General features: G+C 53.3%; 2 protein-coding genes across 3 annotated transcripts; both read left to right on the top strand.

Moving 5' to 3' along the window:
* The first annotated feature begins 8,114 nt into the window (after positions 1–8,114).
* On the top strand, positions 8,115–16,124 carry TNFSF12 (TNF superfamily member 12). Of its 2 annotated transcripts, XM_072821580.1 has the most exons (7): positions 8,115–8,288; positions 8,449–8,496; positions 9,078–9,153; positions 10,009–10,062; positions 10,148–10,183; positions 15,101–15,225; positions 15,398–16,124. In XM_072821580.1, the coding sequence occupies exons 1-7, from the start codon at positions 8,130–8,132 to the stop codon at positions 15,647–15,649; spliced, it is 750 nt and encodes a 249-aa protein (XP_072677681.1). In that variant the 5' UTR covers positions 8,115–8,129; the 3' UTR covers positions 15,650–16,124. The 2 variants fall into 2 exon arrangements, with proteins under 2 accessions (XP_072677681.1, XP_072677682.1); XM_072821581.1 differs by lacking the exons at positions 10,009–10,062; positions 10,148–10,183.
* A 661-nt stretch (positions 16,125–16,785) lies between these two features.
* On the top strand, positions 16,786–19,305 carry TNFSF13 (TNF superfamily member 13). Its single transcript, XM_072821585.1, has 6 exons — positions 16,786–17,533; positions 17,880–17,958; positions 18,100–18,147; positions 18,292–18,410; positions 18,625–18,763; positions 18,988–19,305. Exons 1-6 carry the CDS (start codon positions 17,276–17,278, stop codon positions 19,095–19,097), a joined length of 753 nt encoding a protein of 250 aa, XP_072677686.1. The 5' UTR covers positions 16,786–17,275; the 3' UTR covers positions 19,098–19,305.
* The last annotated feature ends 46 nt before the right edge of the window (positions 19,306–19,351 follow it).

The raw sequence follows: 19,351 nt of genomic DNA, 5'->3' as shown, positions 1-19,351 counted from the left end.
AGCCAGGTGTCTTAACCCGCACAGGGCCTCAGCCTCAGGGCACGGGGCCCAGCCCCCGTGGCCCACTCTGGTCGGACCCTAAAACCCCTTGCTGACCGCTGGGTTCCATTCTTGCGGGAGGTTGAACTGCAGTGAGATGGTGTATGGAGCCCCCCAAAATGAGACCATTTGGGGGCCTCTGAGGACTTTTCTTTTTAACACATTCAACAAACTTTTGCTGGCATTGAAAATAGGACAGCCAGGGACGCCTGCGTGGTTCAGCGGTTGGGTGTCTGCCTTTGGCTCTAGGCGTGATCCTGGGGTCCCGGGTTCAAGTCTCACATCGGGCTCCCCGCAGGGAGCCTGCTTCTCCCTCTGCCTGTGTCTCTGCCTCTCTGTGTTTCTCATGAATAAATAGATAAAATCTTAAAAAAAAGGAAAAGAAAAGAAAAGAAAATAGGACAGCCAGCAGAGCCTTCCCAGCCCCCTGGCCCAGACCGTGGGAAATTCTCTGCACGTGAATGATATTAATCAAACCGGGCCTTCAAAAACAAAAAAGCCTGATTTTTCTCTCATAATGGTAGAAAATTTGAGAAGGAAAGCATAAAAGGCCAGAGGAAAACAAATCAGACTGGCGTATTTCCCTTCAGTATTTTTCCTACGCTTCCCACTTTTCCCAAGCCACTTTCCAGTCGGTGTCCAAATGCAAGTTAATTTTCATTTTGGCCGCAGACCAAGAACAAAAAGGTTAAGCGTACTGAATTAATTTTTCAAGCCAAAGTTAAAGGCTCTGAGGATGATGCCTCCAAGGGTCCAATCTCTGTTTTTTTCCATTAGCAGGTGTGAGTCCAGGCTTTTTCTTGCTCGGCTAGGCTTTTCTGCTTTACATTTTTTTTCCCTCTTCCCTCTCTCTTTTTCTTTAAAGATTTTACTTATTTATTCCTGAGAGACACAGAGAGACAAAGAAAGACATAGGCAGAGGGAGAAGCAGGCTCCCTGCGGGGAGCCCGATACAGGACTTGATCCTGGGACCCTGGAATCATGACCTGAGCCGAAGGTAGATGCTTCACTGACTGAGCCCCCCAGGCGCCCCAATAATGTTTTTCTATGAACCAAAATGCTGCATTTGCTTGAAAGCAGACCCAGCAGAACAGAGACTGTTAAGTTGGAAAGCAATGCTACCTCACCCGTCCCCGTCCTGTCCCACCCCACTCCAACCCTGCGACCCGGAAACAAGCCTTGTTAAGGGTTTCTGTTCCTATTTCTTCTGGAAATTATTTCCAAAATCTTAGCTAAAATGCGCATCCTTCAATTCCCTTCTGTATCATCTTTCGTGAACATCGACTTTCCAACACAAAACACGAGGCACTTGAGTAGCTCCACTTCCTCTTCCACTCTTCCTAACGATATGTGTCTAATTATTTCTGGTTTTATATTACTTATTTCGGTCATACAGGTAAAACCCTATTGTCCTGTCTACTTTTGTGTGTTTGGCCAGAGAAGCCGGCTTGTAACTCCTCTTCCTCACTTCCTCTGGCAATCTTTTCTCAGCCCACATTTACAAATTCAAGATTTTGAGGCTTGACAATCGTTCCTGCAACCATAACCAGGTGTTCTGGATTTTTTACAGGTTGACTCTAAAAGCTGATATCCGAGAAGCAGTGCTTGTACTCTTATGGCTTTGGGAATGTTGGTCAAAACCAGGCTGAACAATGGGTGGGATTACACTTCCTACTTCCTGCATTCAAGCCCACAATCCAGGAGACTGTTTCAAGCATTAAAGATCATTAAATAAAAGTGTGTCAATGAAATACAATCATGTCATAATATACCTTGATTTTCATTTAAATGAAGAGTTTCCTGGGGTCTCTGGTTGACCCCATTGGTGGAGCCAGTGACTCTTGATCTCGGAGTTGTGAGTTCGAGCCCCACAGTGGGTGTAGAGATGACTTCAAAATAAAACCTTGAGGAAAAAAGGGGGGACACAAAAGAGTTTCTTCTTCAGTACTTCCCTAGAAATTCTAATTGTTTTTTTTTCTTTTGGTACTCTTTACCTATATCACACCTTTATTTATTTTTAAAAAATTTTCGAAGTTTATTTACTTATCTCTACACCCAATGTGGGGCTTGAACTCACGACCCTGAGATGAAGAGTGGGCTCCACTGACTGCGCCAGCCAGGCCTCTCTGTTTATTTTTAGTCAGGTTATGATTCATGACATTTAGTCAATTCAAATCCCATCTTGCCTCCTCTACCAGTGAGAACCGCACAGGGGTCATCCTGACCCTCATCTGAGTTAGAGTCACTATTTCCTGAATATCCTGTTGTTTTTTTCTGCTGTCCTCCCACATTTTGGGGAATGTAGCCCCAGTGTTCTAGGCAAGAGTGTGTAGATGCCAACTTGGCTTGTCAGCACTTGTCTTTCTCTTGTCCTTACACTTGGGGATCATCTGGCTCCATACAGAATGCTAGAAGGAGATTCTTCTCTCTCAGATGGGAGCCAGGAAGCACAGGTGCAGGAGCACTGGGCTCTGGAGTTCCAAACAAAACAGGTTCAGCCACTTGCTGCTGACAAAATCCAAAGGCAGAGAGATGAGGGGTGCGGAAACAAAAAATAATTCATTTCAAGGGGTCCTGGGGGGCTCAGTGATTGAGCATCTGCCTTCAGCCCCGGGCGTGATCCTGGGATCCTGGGATCGAGTCCCGTAGGGAGCCTGCTTCTCTCTCCCTCTGCCTGTGTCTCTGTGTGTCTCTCATGAATAAATAAAGTAAAATCTTTTTTTAAAAATTTTTATTTATTTATGATAGTCACACACAGAGAGAGAGAGAGAGAGAGAGAGAGAGAGAGGCAGAGACACAGGCAGAGGGAGAAGCAGGCTCCATGCACCGGGAGCCCGATGTGGGATTTGATCCCGGGTCTCCAGGATCGCGCCCTGGGCCAAAGGCAGGTGCCAAACCGCTGCGCCACCCAGGGATCCCAAATAAGTAAAATATTAAAAAAAAAAATTATTTCAGTGAGGCCCACCCCAGGAAGACAGCCAACACCGTCTCAATCAGTCTCCCAAGTGCTAAAAATCCTTATAGCGTTAGGTGAGGAGTATCTGGGGCCAAGGTTGGTGTGTGTGTGCAAGCAGTGCAAGCGGCAGTGAAAAGGTCAAGTCGATCACTATCTTGGGGCTGTTCATGGGTGGGGTCTTGCTGGCTCCCAGCAGTCCTTATTGCCTGAGGGGTAATTTCGGTTCCCTTCAGGGAACGCTTTGGCGGTAGGGTCTTTTACCTGAGGTAAGAAATGAGTTGAAAAGGAGGTTGTTGAGGCAACCACATTTTTAGCCACTGGGAAACATTTCTTGTTTTCTGATTGTTCTTTTTCACATAGCATCCTCTTCTTGTGTAATGGATGTTTTGTCTTTTTTTTTTTTTTTAGTATTTTTAAAATTTTTATTTATTTATGATAGTCACAGAGAGAGAGAGGCAGAGACACAGGCAGAGGGAGAAGCAGGCTCCATGCACCGGGAGCCCGACGTGGGATTCGATCCCGGGTCTCCAGGATCGCGCCCTGGGCCAAAGGCAGGCGCTAAACCGCTGCGCCACCCAGGGATCCCTGTCTTTTTTTTTTTTAATTAATTTTGAAAATATTTTATCTATTTATTTATTTATTTATTTATTTATTTATTTATTTTTCAGTTATGCATTGGAAGCATACCTGAGTTTTCGTGGGTTCAGTTCCAGACTATGGCAATAAAACAATATCGCAATAAAGCAAGTCAAACACATTTTTTGGTTTGTCAGTGCATATAAAAGTTATGTTTATATTATGGTCTATTAGATGTGCAATAGCTAGTAACTAACAGCTTAGATTGCTTAAAAAATGCTGGGGCATCCCGCTGGCTCAGTTGCTGGAGAGTGCGACTCTTGGTCTTCAGGTTGTGAGTTTGAGCCTCACATTGGGTATGGATATTACGTAAGAATAAAATCTAAATAAATAAATAAATAAATAAATAAATAAATAAATAAGAGAAAAGCTAACCATCATCTGAGCTTTCAGCAAGTCACTGATCATAATAAATATAGTGAAAAAGTTCAAGAATTGCCAAAATGTTGGACACCTGGGTGGCTCAGCCGTTGAGCGTCTGCCTTCGGCTCAGGTCATGATCCCGGGATTTGGGATCGAGTCCCATGTGGGGCTCCTGCGAAGAGCCTGCTTCTCCCTCTGTTTGTCTCTGCCTCTCTCTCTCTCTCTCTCTCTCTGTATCTCTCATGAATAAATAAATAAATCTTAAAAAAAAAAAAAGAGGGATCCCTGGGTGGCGCAGCGGTTTGGCACCGGCCTTTGGCCCAGGGTGCGATCCTGGAGACCGAGGATCGAATCCCACGTCGGGCTCCTGGTGCATGGAGCCTGCTTCTCCCTCTGCCTGTGTCTCTGCCTCTCTCTCTCTCTCTGTGTGACTATCATAAATAAAAATTAAAAAAAAAAAAGAATTGCCAAAATGTGACACAGAGACACAAAGTGAGCCAATGATGTTGGAAGAATGGTGCCAACACTTGGTCCATTCAGGGTTGCTCCAAACCTGGAGTTTGTAAAAAACACAATGTCTGTGAAGTGCAAGAAAGTGAAACACAATAAAGGAGTTATGCATGTGTCTGTTTTCTCTAGTGCCCATTTTTTATTTTGTCTTTCTTTGCATGGTCTTGATTCTCATATGTGTGGTGATCATTGGTAATATTTCATAAAGAATACCAACATATCCTGGGGCACCTGGGGGGGCTCAGTCAGGTAAGTATCTGCCTTCAGCTCAGGTCATAATCCCGGGGTGCTGGGATCGAGCTTCCTGTCAGGCTCCCTGATCAGTGAGGAGCCTGCTTCTCCCTCTCCCCACCCCACACTCATGCTCTGTCTCTCAAATAAATAAATAAAATCTTAAAAAAAAAAAAAAAATACCATGATATCCTGAGTTTCCCCTTCTGGTATGTAAATTATACTATTTTTCCTCTAGATTTCTATGTAAATTACACTGTTTTTCTCTGGTTGGAAATTCTGCCTAGGAATTCTTCATGGATTAGGATACGATGAGGAACATCCACTGAAGAGCTTCGATTGGGGTGGAGAGGGCTGATGGTCAGCTGTCAGATTATGGATCACCCCAAAAACTAAAATAATAAAAAAACATTTACTCTGGATTGCCAGCATCCATACAAGAAGGTTTAACTTCCCTCAGGGAATTGGTTCGATCTCTTTGTTGTTGTTGTTTTAAGATTTTATTCATTTATTCATGAGAGATACAGAGAGAGAGAGGCAGAGACACAGGCAGAGAGAAGCAGGGCCCCTGCAGGGAGCTCCATGTGGGACTGGATCCCAGGATCCCGGGATCACACCCTGAGCGGAAGGCAGATGCTCACAGCTGAGCAGTACCATTAAGTTATATCGATCCCAAAAGTGTTCAGAATTCCCTCTGGGCTTTCCACCAAAGTGTCTTGTGCTTCTTCCTTCTCTCTTTTACAAATGTCACCCACTAGAAATCCAAATGTAGTATTTGCCCATTCAGTCATTCAAGAAATATTGGGACGCCTGGGTGGCTCAGCGGTTGGGTGTCTGCCTTTGGCCCAGGGCATGATCCTGGAGACCCCCGATCGAGTCCCATGTCGGGCTCCCTGCAGGAGCCTGCTTCTCTCTCTGCCTCTCTCTCTCTCATGAATAAATAAATAAAATCTTAAAAAAAAAAAAAAGAAATATTTACTGAGTGTACCCCGTGTGCCAGACATTGCAGGAGGCACGGAGGATAAACAGAAGAGAAGACATGTGGTCCTTGTCCCCCCGGAGCTTTTAGCTCAATCAACCAACAGATGTTTATTAAGCATCCATTATGATTATGTCGCTGCAGGGGGACAACTGAAACCACCAGTCGGGGGGGGGGGGGGGGGGGGCACTTACATCTCTGTTAACATGACTACCCTTGTCTTCACTGGCGTTAACTAGTATAGTATTCCAGGAGACTTTCACCCAGGAAGATGAATGTTGCAAATTAACTTTATTGCTTATTCCAGAAACTTCCTGAAAGACTCATCAACTCTTAAATGGAAAACATCAGCTGACTTTCGGGCACCTGGCTAGCTCTAGCTCGGTCTGTAGAGCAGGCAACTGTTGATCTCAGGGTTGTGAGTTCAAGCCCCATGTTGGGCCTAGAGCTTATTAAAGACAAAAAACAAAACACACAAAGACAAACCCCACAACCAAATCAGAGGTGCCTGGCTGGCTCAGTGGGCAGAGCATGCAACTCTTGATCTGGAGGTCATGAATTTGGGTTTCGTATTGGGCGTAGAGATTACTTTAAAAAAATCAGCTGATTTTCCATAGAAATATCTACCAACAGTTTATATCTTAAGACTGTTTGAGCCTCTCACTTGGATATGCAAATTCTTCAGGATTCCACTGTAACCCTAATCAACCCCTGCTCTTACCCCAGCTTGCAAAGACCTTTAAACCAGACTTCAGGGGTGTCTCCGTGGCTCAGTTGGTGAAGCATCTGCCTTTGGCTCAGGCATGGTCCCAGGATCCTGGGATGGAGTCCTGCATCCTGCTCCCTGCTTTGGGGGGAGCTTGCTTCTCCTTCTGCCTGCTGCTCGCCCTGCTTGTGCTTTCTTTCAAATAAATAAAATCTTAAAAAAAAAACAAAAAACCAGACTTCAAAGTCTCCATAAATATCATAGGTTTGCCTGTCTCCTTATGAGGCATTGTCAGGCCTTTGAGGGACCAGCAATATACTCTGCTTTGTCTTATCAACAGGGTGCTCTAGTGATATTTGCTGGGAACCAGTATTTCAGGAGGTGCCAGGAACATAAGTGAATAAAAACTCTGGTGCAATTTGTCTATTGCCTAGAAACAGACAATAAGCAGAAATCAGGAAATATATGATTTCATACTTTACAACGTAGATGGGGAGAGGAGCCAGATCTCTCATTACAAACTGCGACAGCTGAGAAAGAGAAGGTACCAGAAGAGACATGAGTAGGCAGTTCGGATCCTCTTGAGAAAAGATGGGTCTGGAAAACTGTCAGAAATGACTAACCCTGGGACAGAGTGGACGAGTGTGCCAAGTAAGTGGAATAAAGGTGTCAGAGACCCTGCGGCCGGAGGCGGTTCAGCAGATTCCACAACACAATGAATCCATAACAGAATCCGGAACACAAGACCCGAAGGTGGCGTTGGAGAGAGGAGGGAGATGAGCCTCTCTGTGAACTTCCTTGGTCAGAACCACGGCTTCGCCTGAGAACTAATTGTTACCCTCGAAACAGAATTGCTTTCTAGCACTTTTCACTGCAGATGCACAGAAAGGCACGTTGCAGGTTAAATGCATCCTCGAGGGATTTCCAGTTTGCAAAAGTGTTTTCAAGGCAAAAGGGGTCCGGCTTTTACGCAACTCGTGCACAGGGCTCTCGTTGCTCCTCTCGAGCTCACTGAAGCCCCGCGACGAGCTGAAGCGGCCCACGTGCTTCCAGAGGGAGAGGCGTCTGGGGCACCGGCTAACCGCGCGCGGGGGCGGGGGCGGGGGCGGGGGCGGGGGCGGGGGCGGCCCTCCCTCCCAGCGCGGGAGCCGGAGTTTTAATCAACTCCCCACTGATCCGCCGACAGAAGTGAGCACATGACCCGAGTGAGTGATGTCCTCAGGCTCCTTCCCAGTCCTGGGCACGGAAGTATTGTCTTTGGTGCAGCCGAGAAACTCCGAACCGGCTTCGGCCCTAAGCCGGCGGCCAGAGCACTCGGTCCCGAGCCCCACGTCGCCGGTTGGGCCCAGGGCGCCACCGGCCCGATCGGGGGCGCCGGGGGTCTAGCCGCCTCTCCGCCCCCCGCCCCCCCGGCACCCGAGCCTGGGTGGGGTCCCCGCTGCCCGGCCGCCCCCCTCCACCGGCACCACAACCGCGCCCGGGTCCCCCCCTCCGCGCACCCCGGCCCCGAGGGCCTCCTCCGGGGGTCGGCGCGGGGAGCGCACTCGGCCGCCCCGCCGCCCCGCCGCGTCCGGCTTCCTGCGCGCTCCCCGCCCGGGCGCCCGTCGCCCCTCCCTCCCGGCCGCCCGCCCCGCCCGCCGGCTCCCCCCGCCCCCCGCGGGTCCCGGGCGGTGGGGGGGGCGGCGAGCCAGGCACAGCCCCCCGCCCCCATGGCCGCCCGTCGGAGCCAGAGGCGGAGGGGGCGCCGGGGGGAGCCGGGCACCGCCCTGCTGGCCCCGCTCGCGCTGGGCCTGGGCCTGGCGCTGGCCTGCCTCGGCCTCCTGCTGGCCGCGGTCAGCCTGGGGAGCCGGGCATCGGCGCCCGCCCAGGTGAGGCCCCGCGGTGCACCCTCCCGGGGGCGGGCCGCGAGCCCGGGCGGCGGAGCGGCGGCCCGGGCCGGGTGGGCCGAGGGCTCGGGGCCAGGAAGTGGGGTGGCGGGTGAGATGTCAGGTGGAGAAGGACGGGGTGACGCTGCCTCCTTCCCGGCAGGAGCCTTCCCAGGGGGAGCTGGTGGCGGACGAGGACCCGGACCCGCCGGTGAGTGGCCGTGGGGGCCGCCGGGCGCGGGCAGTGGGTGCGAGCCGAGGCTGCGGGGCGCCCCCGACGGTGCCAGCCGCGTGTGTGCGGGGGGTGTGCACCGCCGTGCCTGGGTATGCGAGAGGGAGGGAGGGAGGGAGGGATGGTGACGGCCGTGTGGAAGGGGCTGGTGTCACCTGAGTCCGGAGTGTTTATTGGCTGTGGGTGCTGTGGGGGCATGAAATGGGGGGAGCCTGCCGCGGAGGAGGGATGCTGGTGATGTGTGCAGGGTGTGTACCCAGTGTGCACGCCGACTGGGTGTGGGCGCGTGTGCAGTGTGCCGATTGGGCTGAAGGGTCGGTGCTTGTTCTGTGTGCTGGGGGGCTGTGGGGCTGTGGGGAGGCCGGCAAGGTGCGGCAGGTCTGGGGAGCAGGGTGAGGGCTGGGGCCTGACCCCAGGACCTTGCCTCCCCTTGGCTCCCTAAGACATCTGTGCTGGCTGCTGGCTGGTGCCTCTCCCGACCGGGCCCCCTGTCGGTCTCAGTTTAGGGCTGTGGTAGTCCCGGCAAGACCCTGGTTTAGCCCTGCTCCTGATTCCCCTAGGAACTGAATTCCCAGACAGAGGAGAGCCAGGATCCTGGGCCCTTCCTGAAGCGGCTGGTCCGGACTCGCAGGAACGGTGAGCATCCCTTCATCCTACCTTCAGGAATAATAATAGTGGCCGGTCAGTGATGGGTTCTGCACCCATTATTGCTTTTGTTCATCCCAACGGAGTGGGCAGCGCCAAAACCATTATCCTCATTCAAAGTGGGGTTAGAGAAACTGACGAATAGACAGGGTGGGGGCTAGAGTTCAGAATCATGTATCTAATCAGTTGAGATGCAAGCCTAGAGTTCTGGGCCTCTCCTTGAAACCCCTTCCATCACATGGACCTGCTTCTCATTTGAGACCCTACGCCACATATGAAAGAGGGGATGGCCCAGGGTTAGGAGTACCCCTGGAGTCCTGATGGAGACAAGGGGGCTGCCTGGGAAACTTCCCCTCAGGTTGTGATCCCAGAGTCCTGGATCGAGTTCTGCACCAGGCTCCCCACAGGGAGCTTGGTTCTCTCTCTGCCTGTGTCTTTGCCTTTCCTTGCGTGTCTCTCATGAATAAATAAATAAAATATTAAAAAAAAAAAACTGATGGGGAGAAGGTAGGCGAAACAGAGACTGGGGCCCCAGTAAGCAAAGAAACTTGTGAATGGGATGACCATGTGACCGTATGTCCAGATTTGCAGGCGACTGTCCCGGCTTACAACTGTTATTTCTGTGTGATTATTAATAGCACCCTTTTGCTCTCAGAAACAACCCAGTTTGGGTGATAAATGATGTAGTCATTCTGCTTATGGAGGGAGGTATGGCGTGAGGCTCTGAGGCCTGGAGTCTGGACAAGAGTCAGAATGCTGGGCTTCTGAGGGTACGGGGGTGCTGGGGGGTGGCCCCTCAGATGTAGGGAGGACTATTTGGCCCCTGTCTCTTTCTTTGAATCTCAGCATCCAAAGGCCGGAAAACGCGGGCTCGCAGAGCCATTGCAGCGCACTATGAAGGTGAGCGATGGGTGAGCTATGCCCAGGGAGGACAGGGGACAGAGGGGCAGGGCAGGTCTCACCAACCCTTTCCTATGCCTTACAGTTCATCCACAACCGGGACAGGACGGAGGACAGGCCGGTGAGACCCCATTCCCACCTCTGAGCTCTCCCCTGACCCCCACAGCACTGGCCCCTGGAAAAGGGGCTCCTCAAAACCTCTCACTTCCCACTGCCCCCCCCCCCCCACCTCCACCCGCCTTCAGCCTGGGAACACCAGAAGCCAGGTCAAGGACATCCTGGGGGCTCTGTTTTCTCAGCTCCCAAACCTGGTGTTTGCCTGTGATCCAGGTGTGAGAAGCCAGGCAGGCTCCCCCCACCCAGCCACCAGCCCTCACTCTTGTGCAAGAAACACATTTGATTCTTCCCTCTTCTCCTCCCACCCCCGTGTATTCTGAGTCTTCACGCTCTGATAGTTTTTTCTCAAAATGTTTCTACTGTGCTTCTTTTCCACCCCACCCCACCCCACCTCCCATCTCAGCACCACTGACATCAGAACCTCACATCCAGTCTCTACCCCTTCCCCATCCCAGCTTCTCCCCACCCCTATACTCCATCCCAACTGTGTTGCCAAGCTGAGGCCCTCCAAACTCACTGTCATTATTCCATTGCTTCCCTGCCTGGCTGCAGCCTCCCCGTGATCTGGTCGCACACTTTTATGCAATCTCCACACTTGGCCTGACACCCTGCCCCACCAATGTCCTTCTTCTGGATTTTGCATACTCTGTTCCCTCACCTGGAATGTCCTTCCATGGGACAGGCCAGGAGGCAAGACATGACGGTGGCTTGGTCTAGGGGGTTTGGCAGTTGAGATGGAGCGAAGTAGATGGATAGGGTGTGTGGCTGGAGGATACAGGTTGCTCTTGAGTTGCATGTGCAGGGTAAGGGAAGAGAAGGAATCAAAAGTGACTTCTAGATTTTTAACGTGGGCATCCTTGGGAATAAGGATCCCGTTTATCAAGATGGGGTTAACCGGGGAATAAATAGGTTGGGAGGTATGTAAATGAATCATGAAATTTTAGCTCTCTCACTGAACAAGTGGAGAAGTGATAATGAATGAGTGAGTTCCACGGAGAGATGGCTAGACGTAGTCAGCTGAGGCTGGGTCAGCATGCATCTGGTCAGAAGCCGTGGCCATGTAGATGGTGTTTAGAGCCATAGAGTTGGATGAGACACCCGGGGGAAGAAGGACCCCAAGAGTGAAGCCATGGGGCCCCCAGACATCCCGAAGTGGAGCGGAAGAGGAGAATCCAGCAGAGATGCAGCCAGACAGAAGGGAAGAAACTGGGAAGGAGAGTGTCCTGTGATCTGAGAGAAGATGCCTTCTCACCAAGGAGGGTGTGGCCATCTGTGCTGAATGCAGCAGAGAGGTCACATGATTTGACCATGGGCAGGGAGGGGTTGGGGGGTTGGGGGGGTTGGGGGGGGTTTGGTAACCTTAAAAGTCAACTGGTGACCTCAGCCAGGGCAGTTTCAGTGGTGCAGTTAGGATAGAAGCCAGCATGGACTGGGTTAAGAGAAAATGGGAAATAGCCATCAGAAACAGTGCCAGCCCTTTCCAGAAGTTTCTCCGTGATGAGCCAAGCAACGGGCCAGTAGCTGGAGGGAGATATGGATGGAGAACAAATTTAGTCCTGGTGCTAAGCGGTGCTACAGGACTCCTGGCTAACGTTTACTGAATGTTCTGTTCATCTAGAACTCCCAACAGTCCTAAAACGAAGATCTTTTGATCAGCCCCATTTTACAGATGCAGGTTACTGAACCCGTCTGAGGCGGTGATGGTACTCAGTGGGGAGCCAGGATTTTTTTTTTTTTTAAGATTTTATTTGTTTATTCATGAGAGACATGGAGAGAGGCAGAGACAGGCAGAGGGAGAAGCAGGCTCTCTGCGGGGAGCCTGATATGGGACTCGACCCCAGGACCCTGGGGTTACACCCTGAGCGGAAGGTAGATGCTCAACCTCTGAGCCCCCCAGGTGCCCCCATGGAACCAGGATTTAAAGCTACCTAGAGTGTGGACATACCTCGTGCAGGGGGGAGGGGAACCTGTAGGGCAGCGCCCAGGGAGAGGGGCAGGGAGGTTTCAGGATGAAGGGAGGGACACATCATGCCACCATCACAAGAGGGTTAGTGGAGAATGTGAGCACAGGTCAGTTTTTAGCTCTGGTCGGGGGAGGAGAGGGAGCCCTGGCCTGGTGAGTTCTAGGTCCTCTGGAGAGTGAGGAAGATGGGCAAGAGGTTTGAGGAGAGAGGAGAAACGGTACAAAATCTTGCGTCAATGCTCGAGCTCCATGAGGAAGAGCAGTTGCCAGGCATAAAGAATGGCCATTTCTGGTTTGTGGCGGTGACACCGCGGTCCCAGCCACACTGCGCCCTTGGCCACAACCAGCCTTTCCAGCCTTTCCTCGAGCTGGATCTATAGTGGGGGATGCCCTCGCTCCTCCTCTCTGCTGCCCTTCATGCCCCAGGCCAGTGTCCTCCCCAACCCCTCCAGGGGCCATTTAGTTCAGTAGTTACCCAGACATCATTCCTCCACCAACTAGACACACAAGCATTGAGAACCTGCTCTTTGGAAGGGCCGGGCTCGGTGCTCTTGGGGAAGCACCCCCAGGCCTATTCTCAAATAAATTCCCATCTAGAAGAGGATACGAGCATATTCATTTGTGAACTGTGGTTCACCTTGACAAGAACCATCACAAAAGCAGCCACAGGGAAACGGGAGCATAGAAGGAAGACAGTGGAGTCAGGAAGTCCTTCCCCAAGAAGGCATGGGCCCTGATGCGTGAACGTCCGATGGACAAGGGAAGGGGTTCAGGGCCTTTCCAGGGAGAAGGAAGCACTGGTGCCAATGTCCTGAGTTCTGCAAGAGTATGATGAGGCTCAGCCTGGGACCAGGAGCAGCTCAGCCTGGTGGAAGGGAAGTGCTAGCGGAGCCACAGATGGGGTCTGGGAGTCATTCTGGGGTCAGAGCAAGTAGAGGCAGGCTCACATCTGTGATTTAGAGACCTCACTCTCTGGTCCTGCTGGGAAGAAGCTGGAGCCTGCAAGGTGGCCAACCCAGGGAGTCGCATGAGGAAGGAGGCTGAGAAGAATCCCAGTGGTGGTGGCAGGGGCCTGGCTTGGGGGCGGAGAGATGGGACAGAGCGATTTAGGTGGCAGCACTGGCAGGAACTGGGAACTGGGGCATCAGATTGGTGCGGAGGAGGGAGGGTTGGGGAAGGCAGCTGCCCAGTGAAGCCCCGGAGAGTGTCCGGTGGATCTAGACCAAGCCCGATCCAGACCCTGCCCAAGTTGTGGGCCCTGTTGGCCGCCTCCTTCTGTCCTCCCACCAGTGTTTGCTGGTGCCCACTCATTGCAGGCCCAGCTCTCAGTGCCACGACTCGGTAGTAAGACCATGGCCAGACCTCTCACTCACACATACGTAAATAAACTGGATGATTTCCCTGGTCGTTGATGGCTATGCAGGAACCAGGGTGGCCTGGGGAAGAGACGAGAGGCAGGGCTGGGGTTGGCTGTTTGGAACTGAGGGGGCCAGGGCAGGCCTGTCAGCTGAGCCCTTGCACAGAGGGAACAAGAGGATGGCAGGAGCCCTGGGAGTTGGCCTGTGTCGTGGTAGATTGGAGAGAGAGACCAGGGTGGCCCTGGGGAGGACCCAGGAAGCCACCTGACATCCTGCTATCGGTTTAAAAAAAGAAAATAAAGATTTTATTTATTTGACACAGAGAAAGAACACAAGCAGGGAGAGCAGCAGGCAGAGGTGGAAAGAGAATTAGCTCTAGCCTTTTTTAATTTGTTTTGCGGTACAGTTTTATTGAGCTATGCTTCACATACCATACAATTCACCCGCTTCAAGTGTGCCAATTCGGTGGGTTATTTACTCTTAGTCTGTTCACACAGTTATGCAGGCATCACCATGGAAAGAAGCCCTGTACCCTGTAGCCAGCACCCCTATGTCTCCCACCCACCACCACTCAGAGCTCTAAGCACCCACCAATCTACTTACTGTCTCTATGTATTTACCCGGAAATTTCATAGAAACCTCATAATATGTGGTCCTTTGGGACTGGCTTCTTTCACTTAGCATAATGTTTTCGGTTCATCCACATGGTAGCAGTTCTTTTCGGTGGCTGAATAATACCCCATTGCTTGGCTACGCCAGACTTTTCCTTATCCAGCCATTGTTTGATGGACATTTGTGTACCATTTGATTACTTTCATTTTTAATTTTTTTTCAATGATTTTATTTAATTGACAGAGAGAGCATGAGTGGGTGGGGGGCATCAGGCAGAGGTAGAGGGAGAAGCAGGCTCCCCACCGACCAGGGAGCCCGATGTGGGGCTTGATCCCAGGACCCTGAGATCATTACCTGAGCTGAAGTCAAGATGCCTATCCCACTGAGCCACCCAGGCATCCCCCTTGTGATTAGTTTTATTATTTATTTATTTATTTATTTATTTATTTATTTATTTATTTATAGATTTTATTTATTTATTCATGAGAGACACAGAGAGAGAGAGAGGCAGAGGGAGAAGCAGGCTCCCTGTGGGGAGCCTGATGCGGGACACGATCCCAGGTCTCCAGGATCAGGTCCTGAGCTGAAGGCGGCGCTAAACCACTGAGCCACCCGGGCTGCCCTAGTTTTAATTAGGTACTGTATGACTCAGGTACAGTATGTGGGCATTCTCAGAGTGAGAGAGGCACACGGTAGAGACACAAAATATCGAAGCCCCCGCGCTTCTCCTTCCACCCGGCTCTTCCCCCCCCAGAGGTGGCTGGGGACAACTTGCTCCTTACTGCTCTGGTCACACAAGTGTGGCATTTCTTCCCATGATTTCCTCTGATGCTGCAGGGGTTGTGGCTCCTCCCTGGGCCGCAGGGCCGTCTCTTCATCTCCTGGGGTAAGAGGGCCCCCCCAGGCCTATGAATTTGCAGAGGTCCCTGGGGATCATGAGAAGGCCCTGCAAAGGGACTGTCCCCAATCTCTGAACCCCTGCATTCAGGTGTGGATGGGACGGTGAGTGGCTGGGAAGAGGCCAAAATCAACAGCTCCAACCCACTGCGCTATGACCGCCAGAGCGGGGAATTTATAGTCACGCGGGCTGGGCTCTACTACCTGTACTGCCAGGTAAGCCCCACCTGGCTCCACGGTAGGGCAGGAAGCGGGGGCCCCAGGTTGAGGGAGACGGAGAGGGTTTGGTTCAGGGGGCAGGTTGGGGTGGGGAGCCTAGGGTCGGGGCCCGATGGGATCCTGGGGTCACCAAGGACCCCGGACTCTGCGGCCTCCTGCCGGCCCCCAGGTGCACTTTGATGAGGGGAAGGCTGTCTACCTGAAGCTGGACTTGCTGGTGGATGACGCCCTGGCCCTGCGCTGCCTGGAAGAGTTCTCCGCCACAGCCGCCAGCAGCCTGGGCCCCCAGCTCCGCCTCTGCCAAGTGTCTGGGCTGTTGCCCCTCCGGCCCGGGTCCTCCCTGCGGATCCGCACCCTCCCCTGGGCCCATCTCAAGGCCGCCCCCTTCCTTACCTACTTCGGACTCTTCCAGGTTAACTGAGGCGCCCTGGGGGCGCCCCCACTGCAGCTCCCCCCACCCCCTGCCCTGACCTGCCTGCCCTCTGCAGGCTGCTTGGACTTGTTCACCTGTTTCCGTGCCACATACATAATCCTCTTCCCCTCTGACACCCCCATCCTCCACCTCACTGGCCCCTGAACCCCTGGTCTTTTGAAGCCCCCATTTATCTCCTGACTTCCTAACTCTTGGCCAACCCCCGCCACCCCCCCTCCCCCCCAACACCAGCCAAAGGACACTGTGTCTATTCTGGGTGAGAATGGGTCCCTAACCTCCCCCCACTTCAGGCACTAATCAGGGCTAGACGCCAGGGCGACTGGGACACGGAGGCCGGGAGTTCCCATACGCGAGGGCTGAGAACAGGATGAGCTCCTTCCCTGTGGATTTTTAAAACAGATATTATTTTTATTATTATTGTGACAAGATGTCAATAAGTGGATATTAAAGAGAATAAACCACAGTCTCTCTCTTTACTGGGGTGTGGGGAACATCGCTCAGAGGAGCTGGGGGCTCCATGGGAAGGGGGCCTGGGTACCTAGGAGTGGAGTGCAGGATGCCAGGGCAAGGTACAGGCCCAGGAGTGGAGACCCACATGCCTCTGACCCCTGAGGCATGAGCAGAGACTGAAAAGGCAAGCTGCCAGGAAAAAAAAATCAATCTGCCCAAGGTCCAGCAGCAGCTACCTCATTTACCTAGGAGGCCGGCTTCCTCCTGCAGGTAATCCCAGGCTGGGAGGAGCAGGAGCCCTTCCTCTTGGCAGCTTCGGGACATTCAGCAGGTGCTGGCATAAGCCTGGCGGCCTGTGGGGTGGGAGCAGGCCCCAAGGGGAGCCCAGGGTCAGTCGGCAGGACGCTGGGGCCCAGGAATATGAGAACCTGCACCCCAGGGGCCAGGGCAGGAATCCTACAGTGGTAGGGTGCTTGGGGCTTTCTCTTTCTCTCTCTGACCAGAGCCTTATGTAAGAGCTTTTCTCGGGAAACAGGAAGTCCTGCTTGCCAAGTTCAGCACAGGGAGTAGTACAGGCCTTATTCCAACACACCCGGCCTGGCCTTAACCCCAGAACTCAGCCCGTCTCTTGCTTCCGCGACCCTGGTTCTCCTTCCCATCTGCCCCCCTCCTCTCCTTTTCCACCTTCAGTCATTCCTGGCCGACTTGTCCGAGGATCTCTGGGGTGTCTGAGCCAGAGGGTCTCCCGCCCTCACCCGTGACCCCCAAGGCTGCCCAGCTTGTCCCTCCATCCCTGCTCTTGGCACCATGCCCCGTAGCCAGCCAACCTTCCCTCCCCCACTTCTGGGGCCGTCCCAGGATTCCTATGCTCCGGCCGCTCCTCCTGGGTGTCACTGGCAGTCCTGTCCTTCCTAGAGAGACTGACACCGAGTTCTCCTGACGCTGGAGGAGGGGGCGTCTCAACACAACACTGGCCCCACGGCGGGGTGCCAGGAGCACCAACAGTGCCCCTTGCTGGCTCTCCTCCTCCCTTTTTTCATTCTCAAGTTCCTTTTTATTCCTCCCTTGCGTAACGCTCCTCTTCCCTTCTGTACCCCCACCCTTCCCACCACCTCCTCGCCACCCCACTCCTGAGGCCACAGCCTTCGGCAGGGTCCCCAGCTCATGCCAGCCTCATCTCCTTCCTTGCTAGCCCCCAAAGGGCCCCCAGGAGACATGGGGGGCCCAGTCCGAGAGCCGGCACTCTCAGTCGCCCTCTGGTTGAGTTGGGGGGCAGCTCTGGGGGCCGTGGCTTGTGCCATGGCCCTGCTGACCCAACAAACAGAGCTGCAAAATCTAAGGAGAGAGGTGGCTCGGCTGCAGAGGACTGGAGGGCCCTCTGAGAAGGAGGAAGGGTATCCATGGCTGAGCCTCCAGGAGCAGGTGAGTGAGGGGAGCTGAGGATGGGTGGCAGGGCCGGGTCGGGGCCTCTTGGGTCTAGCCTCCCGGTCTGTAAAGTTTTGAGTAGGTGCAAGAGAGGGTCCCAGGTTTGGAGGTCAAGGGAGCAGCCATTCCAGGAAAGGAAATTGTTAAAGATTAATGCTTCTCATGTCTACCAGATCCTGGAGGACAGCCAGCGCCAAGACTCAGGTCGCTGGGGAAAAGTGCAGGAGTGATGTGAGGCGCTCCTGGGGCGGGGGCAGGGGTGGGCGTGGAGGGGCGGCCGGGAGGAAGAACTGTTGGGGGCCCTTGCTTCTTAGCCTAACCCTGACCCTCTTCCCATGAGCAGAGCCCTGATGCCCTGGAAGCCTGGGAGAATGGGGAGAGATCCCGGAGAAAGAGAGCTGCACTCATCCATAAACAGAAGAGTGAGGCCTCCGGGGTGCAGCAGGGGTGGGAGGTGATCAAGCAGCATGGGGACCTCGAGATTGTTGCCCTGAGCCAGGGTGAGGGTGGAGGGCTGATCACAGGGGGACGGGGCTGCTTAGATCTCCTCCTTCTCTCCTCAGAGAAGCACTCGGTTCTGCACCTTGTCCCCATCAATATCACCTCCAAGGGTGAGCACTGTTTTAAATAATGGCTTTGGGGGAGGGGCCAGGTCGGGGAACTTTGGAGCTGGCACCTGAGCTTGAGAGAATCCTGGAGGTGAAAAGTCTCTGAGAACGTGCACAACTCCTGACTGCCACACTCCTCACCTCCAGAGGACTCTGATGTGACAGAGGTGATGTGGCAACCGGCTCTTAAGCGTGGGAGAGGTCTGGAGGCCCAAGGATATGTTGTTCGAGTCTGGGACTCTGGAATTTATCTGCTGTATAGCCAGGTAATCCCACACATACCCTAAGCCTTGCCTGGGGGCCAGGAGGTCTGTTCTCCCAGGACTTGGATGCCCTGGTCCTGAGGGTTCCCAAACCCTCTGTTCACAGCACTTGGAAGACCCTCCTTCATTCCTTGGCTCCCCTGTCCAGGCTCCCGAGCCTCCCAGTACTGAGCCATACTTTCTCACTTCCTTCAGCTTCTCCTCCATTCCCTGCCAGGTCCTGTTTCATGATGTGACTTTCACCATGGGTCAGGTGGTGTCTCGGGAGGGCCAGGGAAGGCAGGAGACTCTCTTCCGATGTATCCGAAGCATGCCCTCCAACCCCGACTGGGCCTACAATAGCTGCTACAGTGCGGGTGAGAGGCCTGTGGGCACAGAGGGCGGCTCTGACCCCAGGGGGGTTAATGACCAGGCCACCAGGCCAGGGGGAGCGGGGCCTGGAAGCCCGGTGCAGAGGTGGATCTGGGGGATGCTGGCCAGGAAGCAGGAGGAAGGCTGAGCTGGAGAAGGGAGGGGAGGCACCAGAGGGTCCACCGCAGGACTGTGCTTCACCTAGTGTGTATCTTCTCCCGTTTCTCAGGTGTCTTCCACCTGCACCAGGGCGATATTCTGAGTGTCACAATCCCCCGGGGAAGGGCGAAACTTAGCCTCTCTCCGCATGGAACCTTCCTGGGGTTTGTGAAACTGTGATTATGATACGGATGGTGGTTTTGAGCTCGGAAGACGAGGGTGGGTAATACTGGACACAGCCACGAGCTAACAGGAGCAGAGGCCTCTTCTGGGTTTGACCTCAACCCTGGGTTGGACGGCTCATCCATCTCCCTTCCTCCCTTTGCCTCATCGCGCCCTCACCTTCTAGACTTCGCTTTCACGGATATTAAAGAGGTGTAACATCTTGCTTTTGTCCCCCATCCAGCCCCATATTCTTGGGGGAGGTAGGGGTG

This window comes from Canis lupus, chromosome 3 (genome assembly GCF_048164855.1).
Source record: "Canis lupus baileyi chromosome 3, mCanLup2.hap1, whole genome shotgun sequence".
NCBI lineage: Eukaryota > Metazoa > Chordata > Mammalia > Carnivora > Canidae > Canis > Canis lupus.
Note: the sequence above shows the minus strand (reverse complement) of the source record. Positions and strands in the feature narration are given on the sequence as shown.

Bases quoted from the DNA above. Each gene is read 5' to 3' on its own strand.
- TNFSF12 (XM_072821580.1), top strand. From the start codon at position 8,130: ATGGCCGCCCGTCGGAGCCAGAGGCGGAGGGGGCGCCGGGGGGAGCCG. The intron at 8,289-8,448 runs GTGAGGCCCCGC...CCTTCCCGGCAG, and splicing joins GGGCATCGGCGCCCGCCCAG to GAGCCTTCCCAGGGGGAGCT. The intron at 9,154-10,008 runs GTGAGCATCCCT...TTTGAATCTCAG, and splicing joins GGTCCGGACTCGCAGGAACG to CATCCAAAGGCCGGAAAACG.
- TNFSF13 (XM_072821585.1), top strand. From the start codon at position 17,276: ATGCCAGCCTCATCTCCTTCCTTGCTAGCCCCCAAAGGGCCCCCAGGA. The intron at 17,959-18,099 runs GTGAGGCCTCCG...TTCTCTCCTCAG, and splicing joins ACTCATCCATAAACAGAAGA to AGAAGCACTCGGTTCTGCAC. The intron at 18,764-18,987 runs GTGAGAGGCCTG...CCCGTTTCTCAG, and splicing joins CAATAGCTGCTACAGTGCGG to GTGTCTTCCACCTGCACCAG.